This window comes from Dunckerocampus dactyliophorus, chromosome 15, assembly GCF_027744805.1.
Source record: "Dunckerocampus dactyliophorus isolate RoL2022-P2 chromosome 15, RoL_Ddac_1.1, whole genome shotgun sequence".
In the NCBI taxonomy this organism is placed as follows: Eukaryota; Metazoa; Chordata; class Actinopteri; order Syngnathiformes; family Syngnathidae; genus Dunckerocampus; species Dunckerocampus dactyliophorus.
Genome location: NC_072833.1, coordinates 10,510,409 through 10,532,607, shown reverse-complemented (window position 1 = coordinate 10,532,607; position 22,199 = coordinate 10,510,409). Strand labels below are relative to the sequence as shown.

Here is a 22,199-nt window from a genome sequence, read left to right as displayed (position 1 = left end):
TTTCATCAAGCGGCCACCATTCCTCACAGTCGGGGAGGCGGAGGGTTAGGCAAGGGGGCACGATTTCTTGTTTTAATATTTTAGTGCTCTAACTTAAGCTTCCGAATTCTCACCAGGTAGGACCACTAGATCATCTTGACATTTCAAAGTAGTGAAACCTTTGGAGTAAAGCGATTTTTATTCAAATCTATTAACATAATTTATGCTTGTCAGAGTGCCCCTTCCTCTCAGTGCTGAGTTGTTGGAGACGGCGCGGCTCACATGCCATATTTCACCACCTCTGGCTCCGCTCAGGTGGGAAACGAAGCTTTTCCGTCACATGCGGCACAGTAATGGTGATTATGGTGGGAGACGACTTCAGCTGGGGACTTCCTGTTTTGTCATGAAGCCTGTTTTTTAGTTCATTCATGAACACTGTGGTTCAAAGGCAAACAATAAATGTCTTGCCCTCTTGTGGCGCCCGCTATGGGTTGTTCTCAAAACGCTTTGGAAGGCATGATTGCATTCATGCAATGTAGAGTTTTAGACAAACGGTCATTTTTTTGGTAAGTTCGGCCCGTGCCCATGCAAAGACGTTAAGGTTGATGGCGGCCATGTTTTTCAACTAATTTTACACACGTTCTTGTCGGTCCCCTAAAGTTTACGGTGGACTTTTTGTAGAGTGCATCGAGTTGTGTGAGAAATTTTGAGTCAGTTTTTCAAATTTTGGTTCGTCTCGCTGCTCCGTTCTATGTTGGTTTTCCTTACCGGCCTTGCATTGCGTTCTCTCAGAAATGTACTGACTTTTCCGTTGCTACTTCTCTTCCATCCACGGCACCTGTTGTTTTTTGTTCTACACTCCTTTTGGACTTCCAGCCTACAGGTGATTAAACTGTTTTTCTCTTGTCTGCATCGGGTCCGAACCGTTGCAATAAGACAACCAGAAAAGGCAGTTTCTGTAAAAATTGTGCGTGAATGCTGAAGAGCTGAACTGAAATGCTGTGTCGAAAACGTGGAATTACGAAAAAAAAACAAAAAAGGCAATTATAAGGATGAGGAAACTGTTAACCTGAATGTTTTGATGCTGGCATGGTTTGAAAAGGGTTCAGAAATGTGGGAAAATGCCATTTTTGTGTTATAAAATGTGGAATTCTGGGAGGAAATAAATTATGGAATGTGGAAAATAAATGTCTTGAATATTTGGAATGAGCTGAACATTTTCACCTTGGAATGGTTTGGATCGGTTGGGAAATGTGGAACCTTGGTTAGCGTCATTAATTCATTCCAGTCGGTCAGACTCTAACCCAGCTGTGTCCGAAGTGCGGCCCGCGTCACATAGAAAAACTACAGTATAATGTAACCAGGAAACTAAAAAAAAACAGCTGAGCCGGAAGGCAAAGCTCTCGATTTACTGGTTGATCTATGTTCCCACCCTCACCATTGGTAACGAGCTTTGGGTCGTGACCAAAAGAACGAGATCGCAGATACAAGAAAGACATAGGGTGAGGAGCTTGGTCATCCGGGAGGTACTCGGAGTAGAGCCGCTGCTCCTTCACATCAAGAGGAGCCAGTTGATGTGGCTCGGGCATCTAGTCCGGATGCCTCCCGGACGCCTTCCTGGGGAGGTGTTGCGGGCATGGCCAGCTGGAAGAAGGCAGACCTAGGACACGCTGGAGGGATTATGTCTCACAGTTGCCCTGGGGCACCTTGGTGTCCTCCCGTGGATGGAATTGGAGGAGGTGGCCGGGGACCGGGAAGTCTGGACTTCCCTACGGAGACTGCTGCCCCCGCGACCCGGGCCCGGATAAGTGGAAGAAAATGTATGGATGGAACATACCACCTATTCACGTTATGTCAACAAACGCCTATTTAGCCGGTTGCTCCATTTTATTGCGTGTCTGTTCTTGGTGTCTGATTTTATACAAATCAATTTCTCCCAAGACATGTGACTTACTTATATATGCTTTTTTTTTCTTCATTGTGCCTTTTTGGCCGGTGCGACTTATACTCCGGAGCAACTTATAGTCCAGAAAATACGATAATTCACTTCAAGACCACTTTGGAAGGACAGGATTTGTTATTGGGATCTACCGTTACCTTTCCCTAGGACAGTGTAGGTGTGACTTTTTTTAATTTTCTTTAAGACTGAAATCTAACACACTTCTCATCGCTCAACCTTCTCATTTTAATGTTGCACTGTAGGCTTAGGAGGATGTCGCCATATGTCCGATAACTTCACATCTTTCCGTGATGCGAGGGAGGGAAATAAAGATTTTGTGGCCTCAAAATGTCCACCTGGTGGTACCCAATTGATTTCCGTTCCCATAAATCCTTCCTGCTCCTGTTCATTACATTTCCAGGACCTTAGGTGCTGCTGTAAGATATAAATATCTGCTTCATCTCCGTGTGGAGCGCTACTTTGAAGTTGTATCTAATTAAGCGGCGACGGCGTTAAAGAGCCTACCAATAAGCCACAATGTGCGCGGATGACAGTGAGTGGAACACACACAAAAGGAAGAGAAGACGCAGTGATGTGACACCTTCAAATACACACAGTACTGCATCTAGTCAGGCTGTCGCACTTGAAACTGTAAAGTATAACATCTGTGACACACACAATCTGCAAACTTCAAGCGTGCAAGGGTAAAGACTGCGTAATTAGGTATAAGGCAGGTCTCAGTGTACATTTTTGCAGACTGCAGGGAGGAGCGTTGTGATCGGAAGATGCGTGGAAAAACATGATTTTTTTTTCATGGGGTCCAGAATTCCTGGCTGCACGCCTGCTACAGGCTATAAGTTGTGAAAAAAGGAAGCAGAAAAGAGAACGTATATCACTCGTGAAAATTACAGAGGATGAGACGCCTTCTAGAAGGAGACGTTGGATGTGAGAGTACATTTCGGCAGTACTTCCAGGTAGCACATAGGTGGGCTCCGAGTGAGAGAGCAGTCGCGAACCCGGTGTCGAAAGGCTGGTCATCTCGTCCGATGACGATGGGAATTCTATTGTTTTTCGGGTTATTTGCTTCGCCGTCTGACTGTCACGCACATGCGGGCGAGCTGCTGTCCAGCGTTTTGGCTGCGTTCGCTTCCGTTTTGACTGGTGATCACACCGTGAGCTTCGAAAACTCAAGTGTTGGCAGGTGACTTCCACAACCGGACATGTTTGTTTTATTTTGGGCATGGCTGTGCAGTGTGAAGAAAAATGGGAGGGGGACGCTACCCAAGACGTTTGGTCAAGACATACGTATGCCGATCACATGCTTTTTCATGGAAATCGGCTGATACCGTTTGGTGGCCGATCGATCTGCTTATCCCTAATTTATACTATGATGTTTAGTACATTGCAGCCCTTGGCTACATCTCAATTGGCACACTTCCGTACTTATTTAGTGCATAAGCGTGCTCACACTTAGAAATACGGCAAAATGCCTTGCACTGTTAGTACCGGGAAATACCCGAAAATGGTGAGTGTGCAGTTGATGGGCACTTACCATCCTCAATAGTCGTCATCCTGTCTACATTACGGAAGGGCAGGGACTACCTTGAGTGGTTGCAATTCACCTTTAAAAAGGAGAGAAGAAGAAAAAGTGGGTAAATATTCTGATTGTGATGATCGCTAAGTGCGGAGTGAGTCATGGATTTGGGACGCCCTGTCAGGAACTAAGTACACAGTGTACACAGTACATGTATACTGTACATATTGAAGTGTACTGTATTTGGTTTGAGACAGCCCTTGTTCCTGTGGTCTGGTTTGCATGTGGAACTGCATTAAAAAAGTGACTGATTACGAAACCAAAACATTGTTGCATAAAGAGGGCCACAGACGCCACCAGTTTGAAACAAGCTGACGCATGGTTAAGCACTAACAAATTCATCATCATATTTGATTGGATATCGTTCAGTAGCTCTTGCTTTGAAAAATACTATTACCAGACGATTGGAGACTGGAAGACCAGACAAAAAGGGAACCTTTATGTATGAACGTTGCAGTCTGCTACCGCTGTGGCTAGTTTGGAGTCCCCAGGTCGCCTAACATGCATGTTCGGGGTTGTGTGAGGAAGCAGAGCACCCAGAGAAAACTAACACTCGTAACAAAATCAAGCCAATGGCAAAATATTAGCAAGTTTTGCAGCCGGAACCCAGCACCCACTGCATCTGTAAGTACTGGGTGTGTCCAGGGTTGTTAGTTAAAGACGGTATTGGGGTTGTGCCGCCCCCCCCCCACCTTAAGCTGTGAAATGCATGGCTTGTCTGAGGAATGAGAGACCCTGGAGGGCCGAGGGTCCCGAACAAATGAGCTCCCATAAAAACTTGTCTACTTATACAGAAACAGGACAGAATGCAGACAAGCAGCCGCCCAAAGCAGCCTTCATGGCAATTTCATCCCACTATTTGCAGTGGCCACCCACGGGTTTCACCGCTCTGGAGTGACGCCAGTCACCTTCATGTGCGGCGAGAGGCATTCATCATATCAGCAGATGACACAGCGTAGCTAACCAAACACATTTTGGTATGGATCTGATACAACGTACACACGGGGCTGATACTTTATACTTGGAACTTTTCAATCAATCAATCATTTAATGATTTGGTGATTTCGCTTTTACATGAGACTTGATATCAGCATAATACAATAATTCCCTTTTATTACGCACAATTGTTTCAGCAAAAAAGTATATCATGCAAAATAAGTAAAGATGCATCACACTCGTATTGATCCAACACTAATACCGCCTTTGGTATCAAAACTATCAATATTTGGATCAGCCCACCCTTACTAAATACTCTTTGCCCTTGCACAAGTTCCAAAAGATACAGGGTGATATTCAAATTTTGGTCTCGATCCGATACCAAGTAAACGCAAGGCCAGCACTGCCGACATTTTAACTTTGTCAAGATCATTGAAAGATTTTGTGATATTTGCCTTCAATTTGTTGATCATGATAACAGAATAAAAACCAATGCAAAGATTTGAAGATATTTGAGACCAATTTCACAATATATAACTACATGAGACAATGTAACAATAGCAACAAAGTAATACAGTTATCCCCTCTTTATTACACGCAATTTGAGCAAAATGAAGTCAAACAGCGCAAAATAAAAATGTTAAAACCTGCACAATACGCACAGTGTTAAGTGCGTGAGTGTTTTTGCATCGGTTGGGCAAATGAAAGAAAAGCACCATTGTGGGATACTCAGAGGAATGTTGACAGCCACGCTAATGACCTTGCTTAAGCTGAGGAGGCACTTTTACGACCTGCACCTAGCCCATAAATGAGCCCTAATGAGGGAGTAAGCCCGTTGACTTTTAAAATGTCTCCCTCTAGTGGCCAGCAGGCAATCTCTCTGCCTGAGACACAGCTTGGGTTCTTACTGTTGTGCATCTGGATGGAGGTGGCATGGCGTTCAAACACGCGCAATGGGAAAACGCAGACATCGGGTAGAAAGGGCGCATTCATTCTGGCCTGTTTTTATTAGATGACAGCTCATTATTATAACAATAATCATATCTTTTTCTTATCAGTCACTTACGGAAATGAATCATGACCCAAAATGCACTGTAATTATGCATACTCGTAAAAATAGAGAAAGAATAACTCATTTTGCAGTTTTCCCAAATATTACATGTGATTAATACAAAAATACACACACACAGGACTGTGGCGATATTTCAGAGTAAACATTTGAAATTAAAATTGGGAAAATATTGACGTTATCAGCATGAAGTATAGTGGAAGTTTTTTTTTAATCCAACTTTCTTTTTCTAAGTATGGATGTGTGCTCTTCATGGAGGGTTCTTCCTGTAAATTACGTTTGGCTAGAAGGTTCCCATAAGCAATTAGTGATTAGAGAATCCAACAGTGATGATGTTATAACAAAGACAATCTTCTGTCAGTTCTTGACTGGTATATTTATTTATTTATTCATTCACTCACTTCCATCTTCTCATTTAGTCTTAATATGTTCACTAATCCCTTGCTGCTTCTTGCTTCACTCCATCATCGTTTTGCAAGAATATATTGATTATTAAATCATGCTGTTTGAATAGGGCTTATTTTAGCATAAAAAACACACACACACACACACACACACACTTAATGAAATGTAACTTCTATTTTATGCCTAAATTAAGCATTTTCATGCATAAAAATATGAAATAATGAAATAAAATACATATTTAAAGCATTCAGAAGATGCATTCAAATACAGTGTGATGATATGTAGTGTTCTATACTGGTCACTAGCTGTCAGTCAGGTTACTGTAATGGTCGGTGAGACACACAAGCACCAGACAGGAACAATAACCCATAAGACAAGCTGCTGCTGCGGACGAAAACCCATAAGAGCGCCTCGGCAGGCAACCATAACCAATGAAATGCTTTGCTGGGACAAAATGCATTATGGGAAAACATTAAAAAGGTTGTTGTTTTTTTTTAACTCGTATAGGTACTTGTATATTTCTTAGCCACCTTTTGGGTGTTCAGTTGATGTGGGATGATTTTAGCGTTCTTTGCAAGATGACCCCGTGAGTTATATTGAGTAATGACCTTCTGCGATTTCCAATGGGTTGACAAGCTCGTTGTGTGTTTTTTCATAGCTTATGATTGGCTCCCGTCAAATAAAGAGCTGCCTGTTCCTCACGGACTCATGGACATGTGTGGCTTATGAATGTACAAATCTGTTTTTCCTCTCTAAATTTAGTGGTTGTGGCTTAAACACCGGTGCATCTTATACACCGGGAATGACGGTACTTTTTGGAAACATGTAATGATTTTTTAAACAAACAGCTACGTAAGTATAGGGTAAAAGTATTCATACCTTAGAAGAGTAGAAAATGTATTTTATTTTGCATTTCTTTCATGAAAACATTTTACAGTTAATACAAACAACAAAGCAAATTCATCTTCTGAGTGAATCAAACATCAGATCTAAGTGGTGGTGGTGGTGGTATTGGTGGTCCGCTGTCATCATCATCATCATCATCAGATAACGAGAACCTCACTGAGAACGTTGTACGCCATGGAGAAGGTGACCAGGAGGCCAAGAAAGAAGGACAGAGCCCTGCAGGGCTGAGGCAGAGCGCCGATGTAGGAGATGGTGTGGAAGACCCGAGCGCCGGCAAATATGCGGAAGTGCAGCAAAGCAGATGAAAGCTCCGGTCCGCTTAAAGTGTAGAACAAGCCCACTAGCACGAAGGGAACAACGTTCTCCAAGTCATTCAGATGACATCTGGTTCACAAAAACATAAAAACGTACCTTAAGATGACAGGAATTTGAAAAACAGTGATGTAAATCATATCATATGCGGTATATAGAAAACAATGTTAGAAACGTACTTGCATTAAACAACCACGCGTATACAAATGAATTAACTAAAGAGTCACTGGAATTGATTTCAAATGAAAGTTGAAAAGGTGTGGGTTCATCCAGGGGTGTACAAAGTGCATCCTTTTGGACATTGAAAAAAAAAAAGCAACAAGGCATAATGTAGTGGAAGTACATGTTTTTGTAATCAAATTTTTCGATGCAGAACCTTTGCTTCGGTACGGAGGTGTTGTGATTTCCCACATGGTATACAGGTACACTAATAGCGAGGGACAGGAAGTGTTATCGTGTTAGGCGTCTACCCGAACGAGTACTGTACAGTGCAGCCAAGGAGAAGCCATAGCTTGAAAACCCTTTTTGGTTCTCCTCTTTGGGAAGACTTGGCCTTCCCGCTGAAATATGTAAACATTTTGCTTTTTCTTACCCAACTGTACCAAAATGAACGAACTGTGACCTATTGTGAAACATTGAACCACCCTTGTTTCTTCAGTTCCTTGTTCATTTTAAAGCCTGATACGACTAAAGGTAGCTTTGTTTGGACAAATATCACAATGACAACAAAAATAGCTCATAAGAGTTACATTTTTTGGCAGTACAATGCTGTAGCTATTCATGTAAGAAAGTGATTTTGGTTATCGTCAAGAAAACCATGGAAGTTGCTAGATATCAGCTCTTAAATGAAACTCTTCTGAGCTATATTTGTTATCATCATATTTGTCCAAACAAATGTACCTTTAGTTGTACCAGGCATTAAAATGGATCAATAAACCGAAGAAGGGTGGTCTAATAATCTTTTGCATGACTGTATGTACTGAACGGTGATTATGGCGTACCATTACACGCCTGTTATTAATCATACGCACACAGTAGAATTAAAATAAACAAAAAAACAAGCAATGGGGGGGGAAAAAAAGAGCAAAAGGTGTAATGTAGCAAGGAAAAACTGAAATGTTGCTACTAATAATTAATATTAATACGCTTTGTCAACAGTAACACAAAGATGACAGTAAGGTTTGTTTTTTTCAAAAAAATGTAAGACTTTTTACAAAATAAAAATATATCAAAATGGCCTTTGACTTTGACACATGCAGCCCTCGCTGGAAAGTTTGGACACCCCCGATACATCACGTCTTATCTCTCGCACATCCCTTTAGAAAAGTACAAATTATTTTTGAAAAAATCAAGACTTTTTTTTTTTAATGTATCCAGCCCTCGTTAGCAAACGTCTGGATACCCCCGGTCCTCATTCATAATGACAACTTCTTTACTCTTTTCCATTTCAAATAGAATGATTAGCAAATGTCAAGAAAGTGAGGTTTCAGAGAACCCCGCTAGAGCACCGTGGCTACCGCTTAACCCGGTGGTTCTCGATTATTTTCTACCAGGCCCTCAATGGGGGACGGAAATGTTTGCCCTCCCCCGATGTGAAATACTCTTGAGGAACCGATCATATCTATTTACGTATCTGTCCTGTACAGACTGAACTCGAAACTGAAACCAGCGAAATGCAACAACACGGGGAGCGGTGAAGCGTACAAGTATATTGACGAGTCGGTTTGCATGCTGAGTGCAACACATTCATACATGCTGGCAGGTCTGCACTAATATTGAAAGTCCTCCCAGCCTCTCACCCTCCCCCAGGGGGGTTGCCTCACTATTTGAGAAGAACTGGCTTAACCGGTTTAGGGTCACGACTTTGCAGGACACAAACATTCATGCATTCACACTCAATTTAAAAGGAGATGTCCGAAGTATCATTTCGCTGCCAATGACTCACCTTCGAACTCGCTCTACATTTCGATCGGTTCTCAGCAGCTTCTTTTTCTCCTCTGCAGACTTAAAGGCCACATCTTCCTCGTTGGCAAAAGCCTAAATGTGGACAAATTGTTCAATGTTTTTTTCTTTTTTTAATCAATCATTGATCAACTACCGTTACCCACCCCTCTGGTGAGGCGGTAATACGCAGTAAGAGGCGCCAACATCATCATCTTCAGGATAACAATAAGTGCGTAAGTGCTGAAAGCCCTCAACACCTCATCTTGCATCAGGTCTGCCAACATGATTAACTTTGCAGATAAAAGACTGCAATTAATGCAAAACCTGCACACACAAAAAAAAAAGTATCTCAAAGCAAGCTCGATATTTGCAGGGTTTTTCTAAAAAAAAGTGGATCGGCTTACCAGCTGTGGAGACAGTTGCAGTGAGGCAAGACTGGATTTGTTACATAAAACAACCCGACCTTTCAACTGGTGACTCTGGAGGCGGGGTCCAATTCCTGCCTTGAGCACTTCCTGGAATAGCCCTCATATTGTGCACCGTCACTGTGATTGCACAGCAAAAGGTGTTCATCAACAATGACAATGCATAAAATACTTAGCATATTTAAATGATTAACCGATAAAGATTTGCACTGATAACAACAAGAAGGGACAAAGTGCTGAATGAAGCATACTTTAGACTTGCCCAGGAATGACTTCAATGCCAAACAAGGAAGAGTAGTAAGTTCTATTATTGTCATTTTTTTGCATAGAAGCTCTCCACTTGTCACATACAACAACGTAACATTAAAGAGTGAGGTTAGAGTTGGCAACTCCCTGAAAAGTAAACAGACACCTTGTGGGCGGGGTCCTCCGACCCAACTGTCTTGTCAATCGCCTTTTTTGTTTGCCTTTTTAGTGCAAAATAACAGAATTATCAGAATACAACAACTGTGTGTTGGCTTTTTTCCATTTGAGGGTCGTCACGATTTTTACTCATCATGGCTGGTGAGGCGCTGACTCCTTTCAAGTGTCCCATTTATCACGTTTTATTTGCATATGAAGTACATGGACACCATCCTTCTTCAGGGAAAGTTCTGATTCTGTGTTCTGGTGAGTTTGGGGATACATAATCCTCCGTTTGCCAATCCAATCCATCCACTCAGCAGCACATAAAAACATCTTTAATGCATTTGACTTGCTGCTCTCCAGCTGGTGCTGCTGTCAAAAAAAAGAAAAACACGAGCTTGTCCTCTCGATGGAAGCACGGCAGTGACAAGCACCTTCCAGCTCACGCACGCCCACTCACCCCTTCAGGATGAGGAGGTTACTGCAGCTACGCCGTGTAGAACATTTCTATGTATTATATTGTCTGCTTAACAATGTAATGACGTCACACATTAAAGACAACTGGCAGGCGCCATGATCCAACTCAATCAGACGGTAGGCTGGGCTTGCGCACTAAGCCGAGAAGAGACGCTCGCGACAGCCTCATCTTAAGTTTATGCCTTGTATTTGATCAGGAAATTCAGCGATTTTTACTTACGAAAATGGTCAAAACTCTTGGAATCATATAACAAATAATACAGTTATAATACTATAATACAGTTCAAATATAAATATTTCATCATGCCGCCCCTGATGACAGAGCAGGAAAGGGCTGGGAATCAGTTTGCCCTAAAATTTTACATAAAGTACCCTGCCATTCATTAATTCCACTGGCATTTTACAAACTCAATAAGGGACGCATACTTTTGTTTCTAAATGAAAGACGATTCCGTTTTTCAAGGGATGGTTAAGGCAACCATAGTGGGAGAAGATGCAAACAGTCACATTTCACAGTAACATCAAGCTAGGTTAGCCTATTAGCTGAAAAAATACAAAATGATCAGAGAGGACGTGTCGGTCATCATGCTAACGACAGTGCCGAGTGAGACCTTGAGAAAAATGGCAGCGTTTGTTTGTAAATGCAGCTCTTTAAGCGACATTAAAAAAAATCAAAAGCCCGAATAGAAAGACTGCAAATAATTCATCAAGTCAAAAACACGGCAGTTTCTCACTTGACAGTACATTTATCATGCACGTAATAAAGACAAATTTAAAGAAAACGCATTTATCCTAATTTCCGGTGTACTGTATATACAGAGGTATGCTGCCTCTGTCCACCAGAGGGAGCCAGAGGAGCCCAGAGGGAGGCTGACATCATTGCAGCGCCACGGAAGCAGTAACCAATGAAATGCTTTGCTGGGACAAAATGCATTATGGATGGATGACCTTAAAATAGCTGTTTTTTTTTATTCTAAACTCGAATTGGTACTTGCTTTGATATTTTTTTTACCTAGCTTTTGAGTGTTAAGTTCCTGTGTGATGATTTTAGTGTTCTTTGTAAGACGACACCAAGAGTCAGACTGTTATATTGAGTAATGACCTCCTGCGATTTGCATTGGGCTACAAGCTTGTCATGAGTTTTTTCACAGCTCGTGATTGGCTCCTGTCAAATAAACAGCTACATGGTCCTCATGGGCTTGTGCGCGCCACAACATGACACTTTATGACGTGGACATATGCGGCTTATAGTCCAGAGTGGCTTATATACTGTATGTACAAATCAGTTTTCCTCTCTAAATTTAGTGGATGCGGCTTAAACACCGATGTATCTTATACACCGGAAATTACGGTAATTCATGCTCCTCATGCAAGCTGATGAATGAAAGATGCCACCGGTGAGGCTCACTGGGGTAGAACCAGGGCAGTGGACCCAACTCGTCCTGGCCGATGAGGGTAGTTAGGGAGAATATAAGGAGGAATTGTGAAGAGGATGTTTGTTTGTGATGCAGCTCGTTAAGTACAATTAGATTGCATGTGAGGGTGAATCGAGGTCTTCGTTTTTGTGCAGTAATATCATCTAGTATTATTATATAAAATGTACACATTAATTCTATTCTTATTATTCTTACGCAGTGTAGAGGTTGTGGCAGTTTGAGACAAAACAAGCTTGCAAAGTGTCAGAAAATCCGATTCTCCTTATAAAAACAAAGAGTGCCATTTTCTCCTCGGTGGATTCGACTGCTGCATTTAGCGCTCCCCTCTTCATCTTTCCATCAAACCTCAAGTCAGCAAACACTCTCCAGACGGCGGCTAGACCTGAGTCAGAATCACTTTTGTCTCAAACTCCTGTCATTTCTCTTTTAATCAAGTGCGTGTCGTGTCGCCATGTTTGGGTGCCAGGTGCTTGAAACACCCTGCGCTGGAACAAAGAGCCTTGCCTTGCCAACATGAGGCGCTTTGCAAAACACCTGCCAGCCTCGTCGCGCTGTCATATACTAGCAAGCCTTGTCGGGAGAGGAGGTGCTGACTGTTCTAGGACGTCGTAAAAGAGCATCAACTGCCAAACACAAACAGAATGCTGGTAGTTTATTTACATGGCCTAAGGCATGTTTCCATGGTTTTGACACGCTGATACATGTGGAAGCATGAGACTAATAACAGGTGACGCACAAGCCATCAATGTTGGTTAATTCATCGCCTGACGTTTTCCCTCTGCTCTTTGCTTTGAACACGAGTGTCTGCTCACCGCTGTGTCTGCGCATGAAACAAATCGCCTGTTATGTCGCCCATTTTGAGTGCTCATCACTCCTGCTAGCATTGCAGTCGACTCTCGCCACTTTGCGGTTTGAACATGATCGTCGTTTTCTGGTTGACTGCGGCCTGTTATCAGTAAAAAAATAAAAATAAAAAATATGCACGTTAAAGCTAATGTTATTTATTTTTGTCCTAAATTAGGCATTTCCAAGCATAAAAATTGCTAAATGAACTAAAATACACATATATTATAAGCATTACCAGACGTTGATTAAATGTGGCATTCTACACTGGTCACTAGGTGTCACTAGTAACACAAGCACCAGACTTGATGGCCAGAACAACCTTTTTTTTGCAGGTTTGAATTATCTCGCAGCAGGCACAATAAAAATATACTTTCCTGTCTACACGTCCGAAGACATTTATTGCAACAGACACGAGCATGAGTCTTCTTTATGTCTTAAGTGGCTCATTTTCTCTGATTATGTCTACTATATCGGATGATACGAGTGTAAGGGTGATTCTGACCGTATTTCACATCTAGAGGGCTCTAATAATGTTAAAAACTGCATGCAGAAGGTCGTAAACAGGTTTTCTATGCTCTACTACAAAAATATTTGGTTTATAAAGAAGGAATCCTACTTTGCGGAAATTCACAGTCGGGTCTGGTACGAATTAACCGTGATAAATGAGGGATTACTGTGCCTAAATACAGTGGAACCTTGGTTAGCATCGTTAATACACAAGGTCCGGCTCAAACCAAAACATACTCAGTTTTTCCTATAAAAAATATAATTAATCTGATACGAACACCCAAAAATGCCTACACAAAATACATTTTTATAGTTTTCAATTAGAATTTTAGAGAAAACAATCGAAAATACATAAAAATGACGAATGAAAGGGATAAATGATTCGCGGAGACGGTGACCCAATGTTCCTGAAAGCACCTCGTGTCCTTGCTACTCTCTTACTACGCCACCACGAGTTGTGTGCCATGTTTATGGGCGACTTGGTCAAGCTTGAGCTGGAGGGGAAGAACATGGAGTGTGGACTTAAGGCACTGTCCATCCGACACAGCCAGATATCTCCTGGAGAAGACCGCGGCATAAAGTGAAAGCTTAGGTTGTGTTATGTGGGGGAATTCCACCCACAATTAGTCTACCAGGTACATTATGACGGTACTGGGAGGCGTTTCATGCCCAATTCGATCTATTGGCCCAGGCAGAAGGGTGGTCTACGGAAGAAATTATCCTCCTATTATCATCAAACTCACCTACTGAGTGTTGAACCAGAGCAACTGGCATGCCCAGACAGGAATGGTTTCGCTCTTTTGTGGTGTCAGACGACGGTTGTTAGGCTACAATAGAGCATGAACTGATACAACCCGAACAGTCTAGTTGTGATCGATCCAATGACCGGGATATTCACAGGCATATTCTTATGGACTATATTGACCAGGTACTTTTTAGTCATAAGAAGAAAACAGTGGACCAGCACTGAATGAGTGGTCACATAGACGGGTTGTCAGCATAAATCCACTGTAATGATAAGACAATGTACTGTATAAAGTTTTAATATATGAGCGTGTGTTCCTGTTTCTTCCACTGACCAATGAGTCACCAGCACAACACGAGTTGGCAGGAAAATATTCTCACTGTATTTCCTTTTGTTTAGCTTCAAACGGCTCCCATGGATTTTAAATTTCAGCTGCCAAGGCTTTGTGTAGCAGATTCCCCAAGAAAACTAACGTCCTGTGATTTCCCACAAGGAGTGGTAATGGCTAAAAGCTGCATTGATTCCTTGCCAGCCCTGCCAGTAATTGGGATGCTAGCTGTGCTGCGTTCCCATTGATTTCTTACGGTCGCCAGGTTATGCCGCCGGTGTAGGACAACAATGACTAAATAACAGCCGGGCCAATGATCTTAATGCCAGAAGCCAAGCAAAGCTATTGATTTAATTACAGAATGCCTCCTAGGTTCTAGGCACATACATTTTTTTTATTGATCACAACCGGTGTCCACATTACTTTCACAGCTGTCACATGCAGCCGCCAATCAATGAAAGCAGAATTTTGCAACTGCATAGGTACAAGGGTGTTGATGTTGGGGTGGGGTGTGTTGGGGGGGGCAATAAATTTAGCAACATATCACCAGGATTTGGAAGGTGACCCTCACTGATCGAATTGATAAGTGGGAGAGTTTTCCCTGCAACCTGTGGGTTAAACCGTAAATATTGTGTGATTAACTTGTCCAATTGGGTTTCATTTGACCCCGTTCACACACTTGTGGCCCAAGGGCGGCAAGAAAATAAGACATCAGATTAGCAGCCAAACAGGAAGAAATGCTCAGATAAGACTGTCCTAATGATAGGCTGGCAACGTCAAAATAGAGAAATCATATTTAACTGGATGGGCCGACAGCTCAGTAGTGGATAAAGCTACAATACGAGTCATTGGTTGATATTTGAACAAGTGGAACGTTGTGAATTGTCTGATACATACAGTCAGTCATGTTGAATTTCTTCTTTGAAACAGAAATAAGAATCGCTCTTAAAGATCAAGAGGATTTTGACATGGTAGTTTATTCCCTTCTTTATTCCCATTTGCTCTTTGATGCTGTAAAAAAAAATCTGTGCTTTCGGGAACTCGAGGTTAAGTTAATGTAAGTCATAAAGACTTGGCTGCGTGTTCCTGCCTTGCCTTGTTGCTCCGTCCCAGCTGCCTTTTTTGGTTTGAGCTTTCTAACTCAAACATAAACCAATAGACATTAATGACCATAAAATCAACAATACACAATGCATAGACAGGAAAGCATTGGTTCTCAAACTGTGGTACCTTGCGAACCACTGAGTGAAGAGGTTCCTAAATGATTTACTAAATACTCTCCAATGCCAAACAGGAATATGAGACGAGTCTTTTGAAGGACACCATTCATACAATCAGTCGCTCTTTGCCATTATTGCCCGACTTGACTTTCTAAAATCTGATAATCACCATTAAGCTTATAGGGCAAATATATGAGGCAATCAAACCGTGTAATGTACTTTGTACAATCAATCCGAGCCCGTTACCCTGCGCTAAGACTTTTATGAGTGATTGTTCCGTTTGTAGATAAAGAAACTTTTTTTTTTTAATCTGACAGTAAACACATACAAATACATACAAAATACTGGTATATGTTTGCCTTTTAATTGTGTTATTTTGCAATGCCAAAAAGTCTACTAAATAAGGCCCCGGGGCCCCGAGTTGATCCTGTTTTCTTGCGCAATATCGGAACTCTCTCGGAACTTGCCAGGCCTCTCACTCCTCATGTAGTACAGGCTTGGCATGCATTTCTTGTTTGCATTCCGCATATATTTTGGGAATCCTTGACACCATTAGATTAGATTATATGCATCAACTACATTGCATGCGTAATTGATAATTAGCAATTTTAGGGGTGGAAAGATCGGAAAGTATTGATAGTATCGATAAGACGCGTAGTATCAGTTTCAGATTCATATTTGTGTGATGACAGCTATATATATTTTTTTAGTTTTTTTCTGTTCATTTTCACAAATGTGTGTTTTTGTTGTTGCGTTGTTGCATTCCAAAAATAAAGCAAATCCAATTAATCGTTTGATTTTAAAACAATTATAGTTTCACACAATTTGGGACGCATATAAATAGTTATAAAAGCAGCAGTCATCAATAACAAAAGCAGAGACTTGTGGCGTAATTAATTAGCTATGATGGCAGCGCTGGGGGACAATGACTTCCTGTTCCGGTTTCCATTTTGAGAGCATGCTAACATATTGAAATAACGATTCGTTATAAACACAGTTGGTCTCACACGGTGTATTTGCTATGCGCCACACTGCGTTTGACCGCTGCACTTATTGTTTTGGCCCCTGCTCTCTTCCTGGTTTTATCTTTTTGGTTTTTCCAGACCCTTCCTATCTGCACACCGGCAACTGATCGCACTGATCCACTTCAGTTGGGAGACGCTGGTGAATTCCTCCTTGTTAGGTTTTGGTACACTCCTTGTGCTATCTTTTTGTTGGACTTTGGATTTAAGGCATGGTGGTTTCCAGCCTCCAGTTCCTCTGTCCCTATTCGAGTGGCTCTCCCTCATGGTGTGCACTTTTGCCACAATCGTCTTCTGTTCGACTTTTTGGAATGGAATAAATTGACGTTTTGTTATTCCATCTGCCTCTGCATCTAACCGGGAAATGTATGTGAACAGAGGCAAAATGTTTGCATACATTTCAGACGTAAATCAAAAAACACGCTAACCAAGGGCGCATGCTAACCAAGGTACCACTGTATTGTTAAATTACTCACAAATGTGTTAATGTTCTATTTCGTTTGCCTAAAGTGTTTGTCTTGTGTTTTATTGCGATTATAATCACAATCAACAAATTAACTTTTTCACTGCTAAAGACGTCTATTGACGTCTTTTGCTTTTTTGATTGTCTATGAAGAAGACGGATTGTGGGTTGAGAGAGGAAAATGGCGAAGCACACGCAGCAATCGAGCGGAGACAAAACAGCTAACACTGTCACAGAGCCTGTCTGGGGGTGGATCTGCCTTTAATAGTGACACGATCGCGAAAGATAGGTGACACGGGTGATGTAGGTGACGTAGACACAAATGCAGTTGACAATGGCAGCCGAAGCAACAAGCTAGTGGTTAGCGTTGCCGAGCCATGTGGCGTTCAGAGTCAGGTGACTTTTTTTTTCTTGATGAAAGAAGAGAGTGTAAACTTTTTTTAGATAGTTTCAATGTTTATGTAGGCCTAAAACTCAATATTCTGTGGGTTTTGAAAGTTCAGCAAAAATGCCCAAAAACTCAGGATGGAGCTCTCTGCTCTGAACATGGCTGGCAGTCAATGGGTTAAAGGCAACTAGCAAAAGGCAAAAAAAATCATTCAACGATCTAGAAATTTAAAAAGTATTGATATTGGCCTATATTTGACCCTATATTTACTTGGTATCGAATCAATACCAAATAGGGCAAGATCCCGCAAGATTAAAACGAGACAAGATTTCTCATACAGAAAGAAAAAAAGCTGTCTTTTGCTCACTAGAGCTGGGACAATAATGAATGAATTAATCACAGAATAAATGAAAATGAAGTTGATCATTTTGCCGGCCTCAATATATCGCCATGTGCATACGCGTGTCTGTTTTCCTTGTCTGCCTCCAAACAGGCAGGAAGAGGGTTGACTCTCTCCGTTGCTTTCAGCACCTTGCCTCGTTTGTTCCACTGAACAACGGCATGAATGGAGTGGGCTCTTTTGTCAGTCATACAGTTTCTTTGTCTCAGTGGGTGGAGGCGGGGCTGCTAGCATACACTCAGAGTGCAGAAGAGTGCAATGTAGTAGAAATTAAATGAGTACATTACCGAATACCACAAGCTGCAGTATCGCCCACCCCTAATGGACATCGGGTGACACTTTGTGTGTGTTTGCAACAGCTACTCAAGAAACTCATCATAATATGCCATTTTTAGATTGTAATAAACTTTCAAATGCAGCATTTTCAAATATTTCTGTCATTCATAATTGGCAGTAGTGTCGTTCCAGACGACGTGTGATATAACACACATGCGGTGAGTGAGTGTATTCATAATGGTTTTCCCTGTTGGTGGTAGGCTGCCCCAGTGCTCGCGGTAGTAAACCTACACAACTTTCCCCTCCAAATGTATCTTAATGAAGAAGCTCATTAAGGATCAGCAGTTGCACTCCACTCTTAATGAGAGTCACACAGCTGCTCATTAGGTGCTGGGCCTTTAGGCTTTGTCTTTTAGACTCGCTACTGAATGTGGCCCAGAACCCTCATTATGTCCACCTTTTTAGTAAGCCATTGTTGAGGTGGCTGATCAAACTAGTTAGCACATCTGGCAGCATATAAAAGCCTCGTCACTGGCTGTTAAAGGCTGTCAGAACAGTTGTAAAAACCACAAGGTCTGGACATGAATGGATTACACTCAAGTTAAGACAATGTTGCCAATTAACTACTCGACCACCGGACGGTATGGATCATATTGAACACAGATGCATTATCCTTCCACAAATGCAGTCAAAGTCTGGGCTGAATGCTGGGAAAATAGGGTGATACTAGGGCTGGGCAGATCGGTCCAAATATCAGTAGTATCAATACAGCATCAGTATCAAATCGATACTAGCGCAGCAAGGTTGACACTTTGTCTTTATTTTCAGAAATATAGTATGTTGCTGATGTCGTTTTACGTTTCTTAGCAATAATAACAACAACGTTAACTGCCATGTTGTGGAGTTGTTCTGGACGTAGAGGCGAGAGGCAGGTGAGGTGAGTTACCTATTTATTTTTGTCCACAAGCAACCAAAGGCGATGGTGCAGAGAAGGATGCACCATGGAATGTATAAAAAAAACAAAAAGGATATGTACGGCTGAAGGCGGTGGCTACTGAACGCACATGCTAAAATGAAGCAAACTAGAAACAGGTTGTGGAGACACAGCACAAGTGCAGCGTGGCGCCAAGAGGAATAATCTGGCGTCTGCCAGCTGCCAGCAGTCATCCTAAGTAGATAGGTGTGCAATCAGTATCAGGTGCGTCTAGTAGCTCCGCCTCCAGCCAGGACTGAATGAATGTCATCAAATCACATTTCTTCACACCGGGATGCGTCCGGGCACTATGTCATGTGCTGAAATGGTCTTCTTGGAGACCATTCTGACATTTATTAAACAGCTAAGGTTTTATTGTATCCATATACTTAAAAAATGTGACTACAGCTACTACAGCTTCTGTAGCTTTAGTTTGTGTCCTTGTCCTTGTATTTTTTGGTGTATTTATTGTTATTAGGAGCGTGAGCATGACACTCACTCTGATGATAGCCCAATCATCAATACCGGTAAAAGGGACTTGTAGTCTAGTGTGACAAGAAAAACACGTGGACCAGGACTTGATGAGATGGTCGACATAGTGGGGTTGTCACCGTATCGTAGAGTTACAGAGTTGAAGAATGCTGCGCAATTACAGTACGTCAAGTGTTATTGGCAGTTATGATGGTTACAGAACTTCTCATCTCCAAGAAAAAACTGCTAAAGGCGCTAACTCAAAGAAACTTGGGAAAAACTGAGCAGTTAGAGAATTGTGGAAGGAATGTCACACTGAGAGTTTGGGGTGTTGCCACGATCATTTCCTCATCTGAGCTTGGCAAACTAAAAGCAATGCACTCTGGGTGATCCAGCCAGGCTAGGATCTTGCACAGCGGGAGGGGGAACACCGCCTCATTATGGTGCTATTTTAACAAAGCACTTTCTCCCCCCTCTGCAGAGTTGCATAGAACCGCCGCTCAATATCCCATGCCTATCCTTTCAGGCCTCACAAAGGGATATAAATCTTTCCGGGCAGGATAATTACCAAGATAATTTTATCCGTAATGATACTTGTCAGTCAGGGGTGGTGATGAAATTAAAAAAAAAAACTTCTCTACTGTGAAGTTTCCAGCCCAGATTTATCCCTAGATTTATGCAGGGAAGAAGAAACGAGTAAATCTGAGAAACTTTTATGTCTATCATGGGCTAACTCCATAATCCCTGCAGTGTGAGCAGAGTGTATTTCTCACCTGGCCTCAGGTAACAAGTCAGAGTTTGCAATAAATACAATTAATATGATTAATGTGACCAGAGAAAAGTTGAACTTTTTGGAAGGTGTGTGTGTAAAAGTAACAGAAACAATTACAGAAAAAGAACATCATACCAAGAGTAAAATAAGGTGGTGGTAGTGTGATGGTCTCGTGCTGTTTTGCTGCTTCAGGACCTGGAAGCCTTGCTGTGATAAATGGAACCATGAATTCTGCTGTCTACCAAAAATCCATCTGTTTGTGACCTCGAGCTGAAACCAACTTGGGTTCTGCAGCAGGACAATGATCCAAAACACACCAGCAAGTCCACCTTTGAATGGCTGAAGAAAAACAAAATGAAGACTTTGGAGTGGCCTAGTCAAAGTCCTGACCTGAATCCTATTGAGATGCTTTGACATGACCTTAAAAAGGAGCTTCATGCTGGAAAACCCTCTAGTGTGGCTGAATTACAACAATTCTGCAAAGATGAGTGGGCCAAAATTCCTCCACAGCGCTGTAAGAGACTCACTGCAAGTTATCACAAACGCTTGATTGCAGTTGTTGCTGCTAAGGGTGGCCCAACCAGTTATTAGCTTTAGGGGACAATCACTTTTTCACACAGGGCCATGTAGGTTTTATTTAAAATCTGTATTTTTTTCCCGTTCAGTTGTGTTGTCACTGACTAATATTTACATTTGTTTGATGATCTGAAACATTTAAGTGTGACAAACATGCAAAAAATAAGAGATAAGGAAGAGGACAAACACTTTTTGACACCACTGTAGTCGACACAGTAACAGAAAATAAGCCATTTAAGACATAAATAAGACTCATACTTGTGTGTTGCTGTAAATGTGTTCCAGTGTTAGACAGGAAGTGACGTTGGGGGTTCAGAGTTGAGTTTTAGTTTGCCGTGGGTGACGGCCACAACAGTAGCTCGTGTTAAACATTATTGTGCCTGTTGTGAGCTAATTCCAACCTGCAATAAAAGGCTGTTGGTCCAGCGATCAAGTCTGGCGTTTGTGGGTCTCACCAAACATTACTGACACCTGCTGACCAGTGTAGAATACTACATATGATTCAGGCTGTCTTTGAATGCATCTTCTGAATGCCTTAGTTGAATTTTAGGTCATTTATCATTTTTTATGCTGGAAAATACTTCATTTAAGCAACAAAAATGTGCTAAATGTGCTTAAATATGCATATTTTGGACTAATAATGGGCTGTCTTTGACCACGAAACAGCATGATTTATGAATAATTTATTTTTTTTTGTAAACGTGAACGTGAAGCCGTGAAATTCAAAGCGCAAATTGGCGACGTCAACTTAAGCGGGCACTTTTTCGCAAACGGAAGTCGACGTAGGCAGGTTGTCAACATAAGCGGGCTGACTTAAGCCAGTTCCACTGTATCTGTCATTAGAGCACATCAGTCATTCCACTCGGCACCTCGTTTGCTGTGCACACACTTGCTGGCAAATACGCAGACATGAGCGTTCCAGGCAAATCTCAGCAATCCAGGACAGGCCTTTTAACAAAAAGGCACACTTGATCATAGCGTGGCGCCAAAGAGAAAGCAGACACCCTCGCAGCAGAGAAGCAGCACACTTTGATCTCGAATTGGAATTTTTCCAACGTGTCTTAGTGTGTTTTTTGTATTTTTAAAAAAGGACTACTTAAATTATTTCTGAGATGATGTTATGAGGCTCGGTGGCAAAGGTAAAGGCCTCCCGTGGATAAGAGGAGATAAAAGCTAAAAAAAAATAACAAAAGACATCACTGGCTGGATGTTATAATATTTAGCATAAGCAGTGGCAAACATTTCTTCAAGGAATACACGTCTTGTGCTTTCTTTTAAAAAATTAACGCAGAGGAACTGGGACCCTGTTACCCGTTGTATCGCTCAACAAAGGCAACGGAACACAAGCGCTCGTGTCAAAGTTTGACAATGACAGAATTAGAGCA

The 22,199-nt window shown here is 41.8% G+C and overlaps 2 protein-coding genes across 2 annotated transcripts in view; both read right to left on the bottom strand.

The window, feature by feature from the left end:
• Positions 1-6,806: 6,806 nt before the first annotated feature.
• LOC129167929 (microsomal glutathione S-transferase 1-like) lies at positions 6,807-9,619 on the bottom strand. The gene is made up of 4 exons (XM_054752628.1): positions 9,489-9,619; positions 9,249-9,408; positions 9,086-9,177; positions 6,807-7,212 (listed from the first exon to the last, which is right to left on the bottom strand). The coding sequence occupies exons 2-4, from the start codon at positions 9,366-9,368 to the stop codon at positions 6,966-6,968; spliced, it is 459 nt and encodes a 152-aa protein (XP_054608603.1). The 5' UTR covers positions 9,369-9,408; positions 9,489-9,619; the 3' UTR covers positions 6,807-6,965.
• Positions 9,620-9,781: 162 nt separating this feature from the next.
• Positions 9,782-22,199, bottom strand: part of dera (deoxyribose-phosphate aldolase (putative)) — a 39,154-nt gene continuing 26,736 nt past the window's right edge. Inside the window, exon 9 of the mRNA XM_054752627.1 lies at positions 9,782-22,199. This exon is cut by the window's right edge and continues 16,385 nt beyond it. The gene's annotated coding sequence lies outside the window, so the exon portion shown is untranslated.

Bases quoted from the DNA above. Each gene is read 5' to 3' on its own strand.
- LOC129167929 (XM_054752628.1), bottom strand. From the start codon at position 9,368: ATGTTGGCAGACCTGATGCAAGATGAGGTGTTGAGGGCTTTCAGCACT. The intron at 9,178-9,248 runs GTGGGTAACGGT...GTCCACATTTAG, and splicing joins ATTACCGCCTCACCAGAGGG to GCTTTTGCCAACGAGGAAGA. The intron at 7,213-9,085 runs GTGAGTCATTGG...TTTGTGAACCAG, and splicing joins AATGTAGAGCGAGTTCGAAG to ATGTCATCTGAATGACTTGG.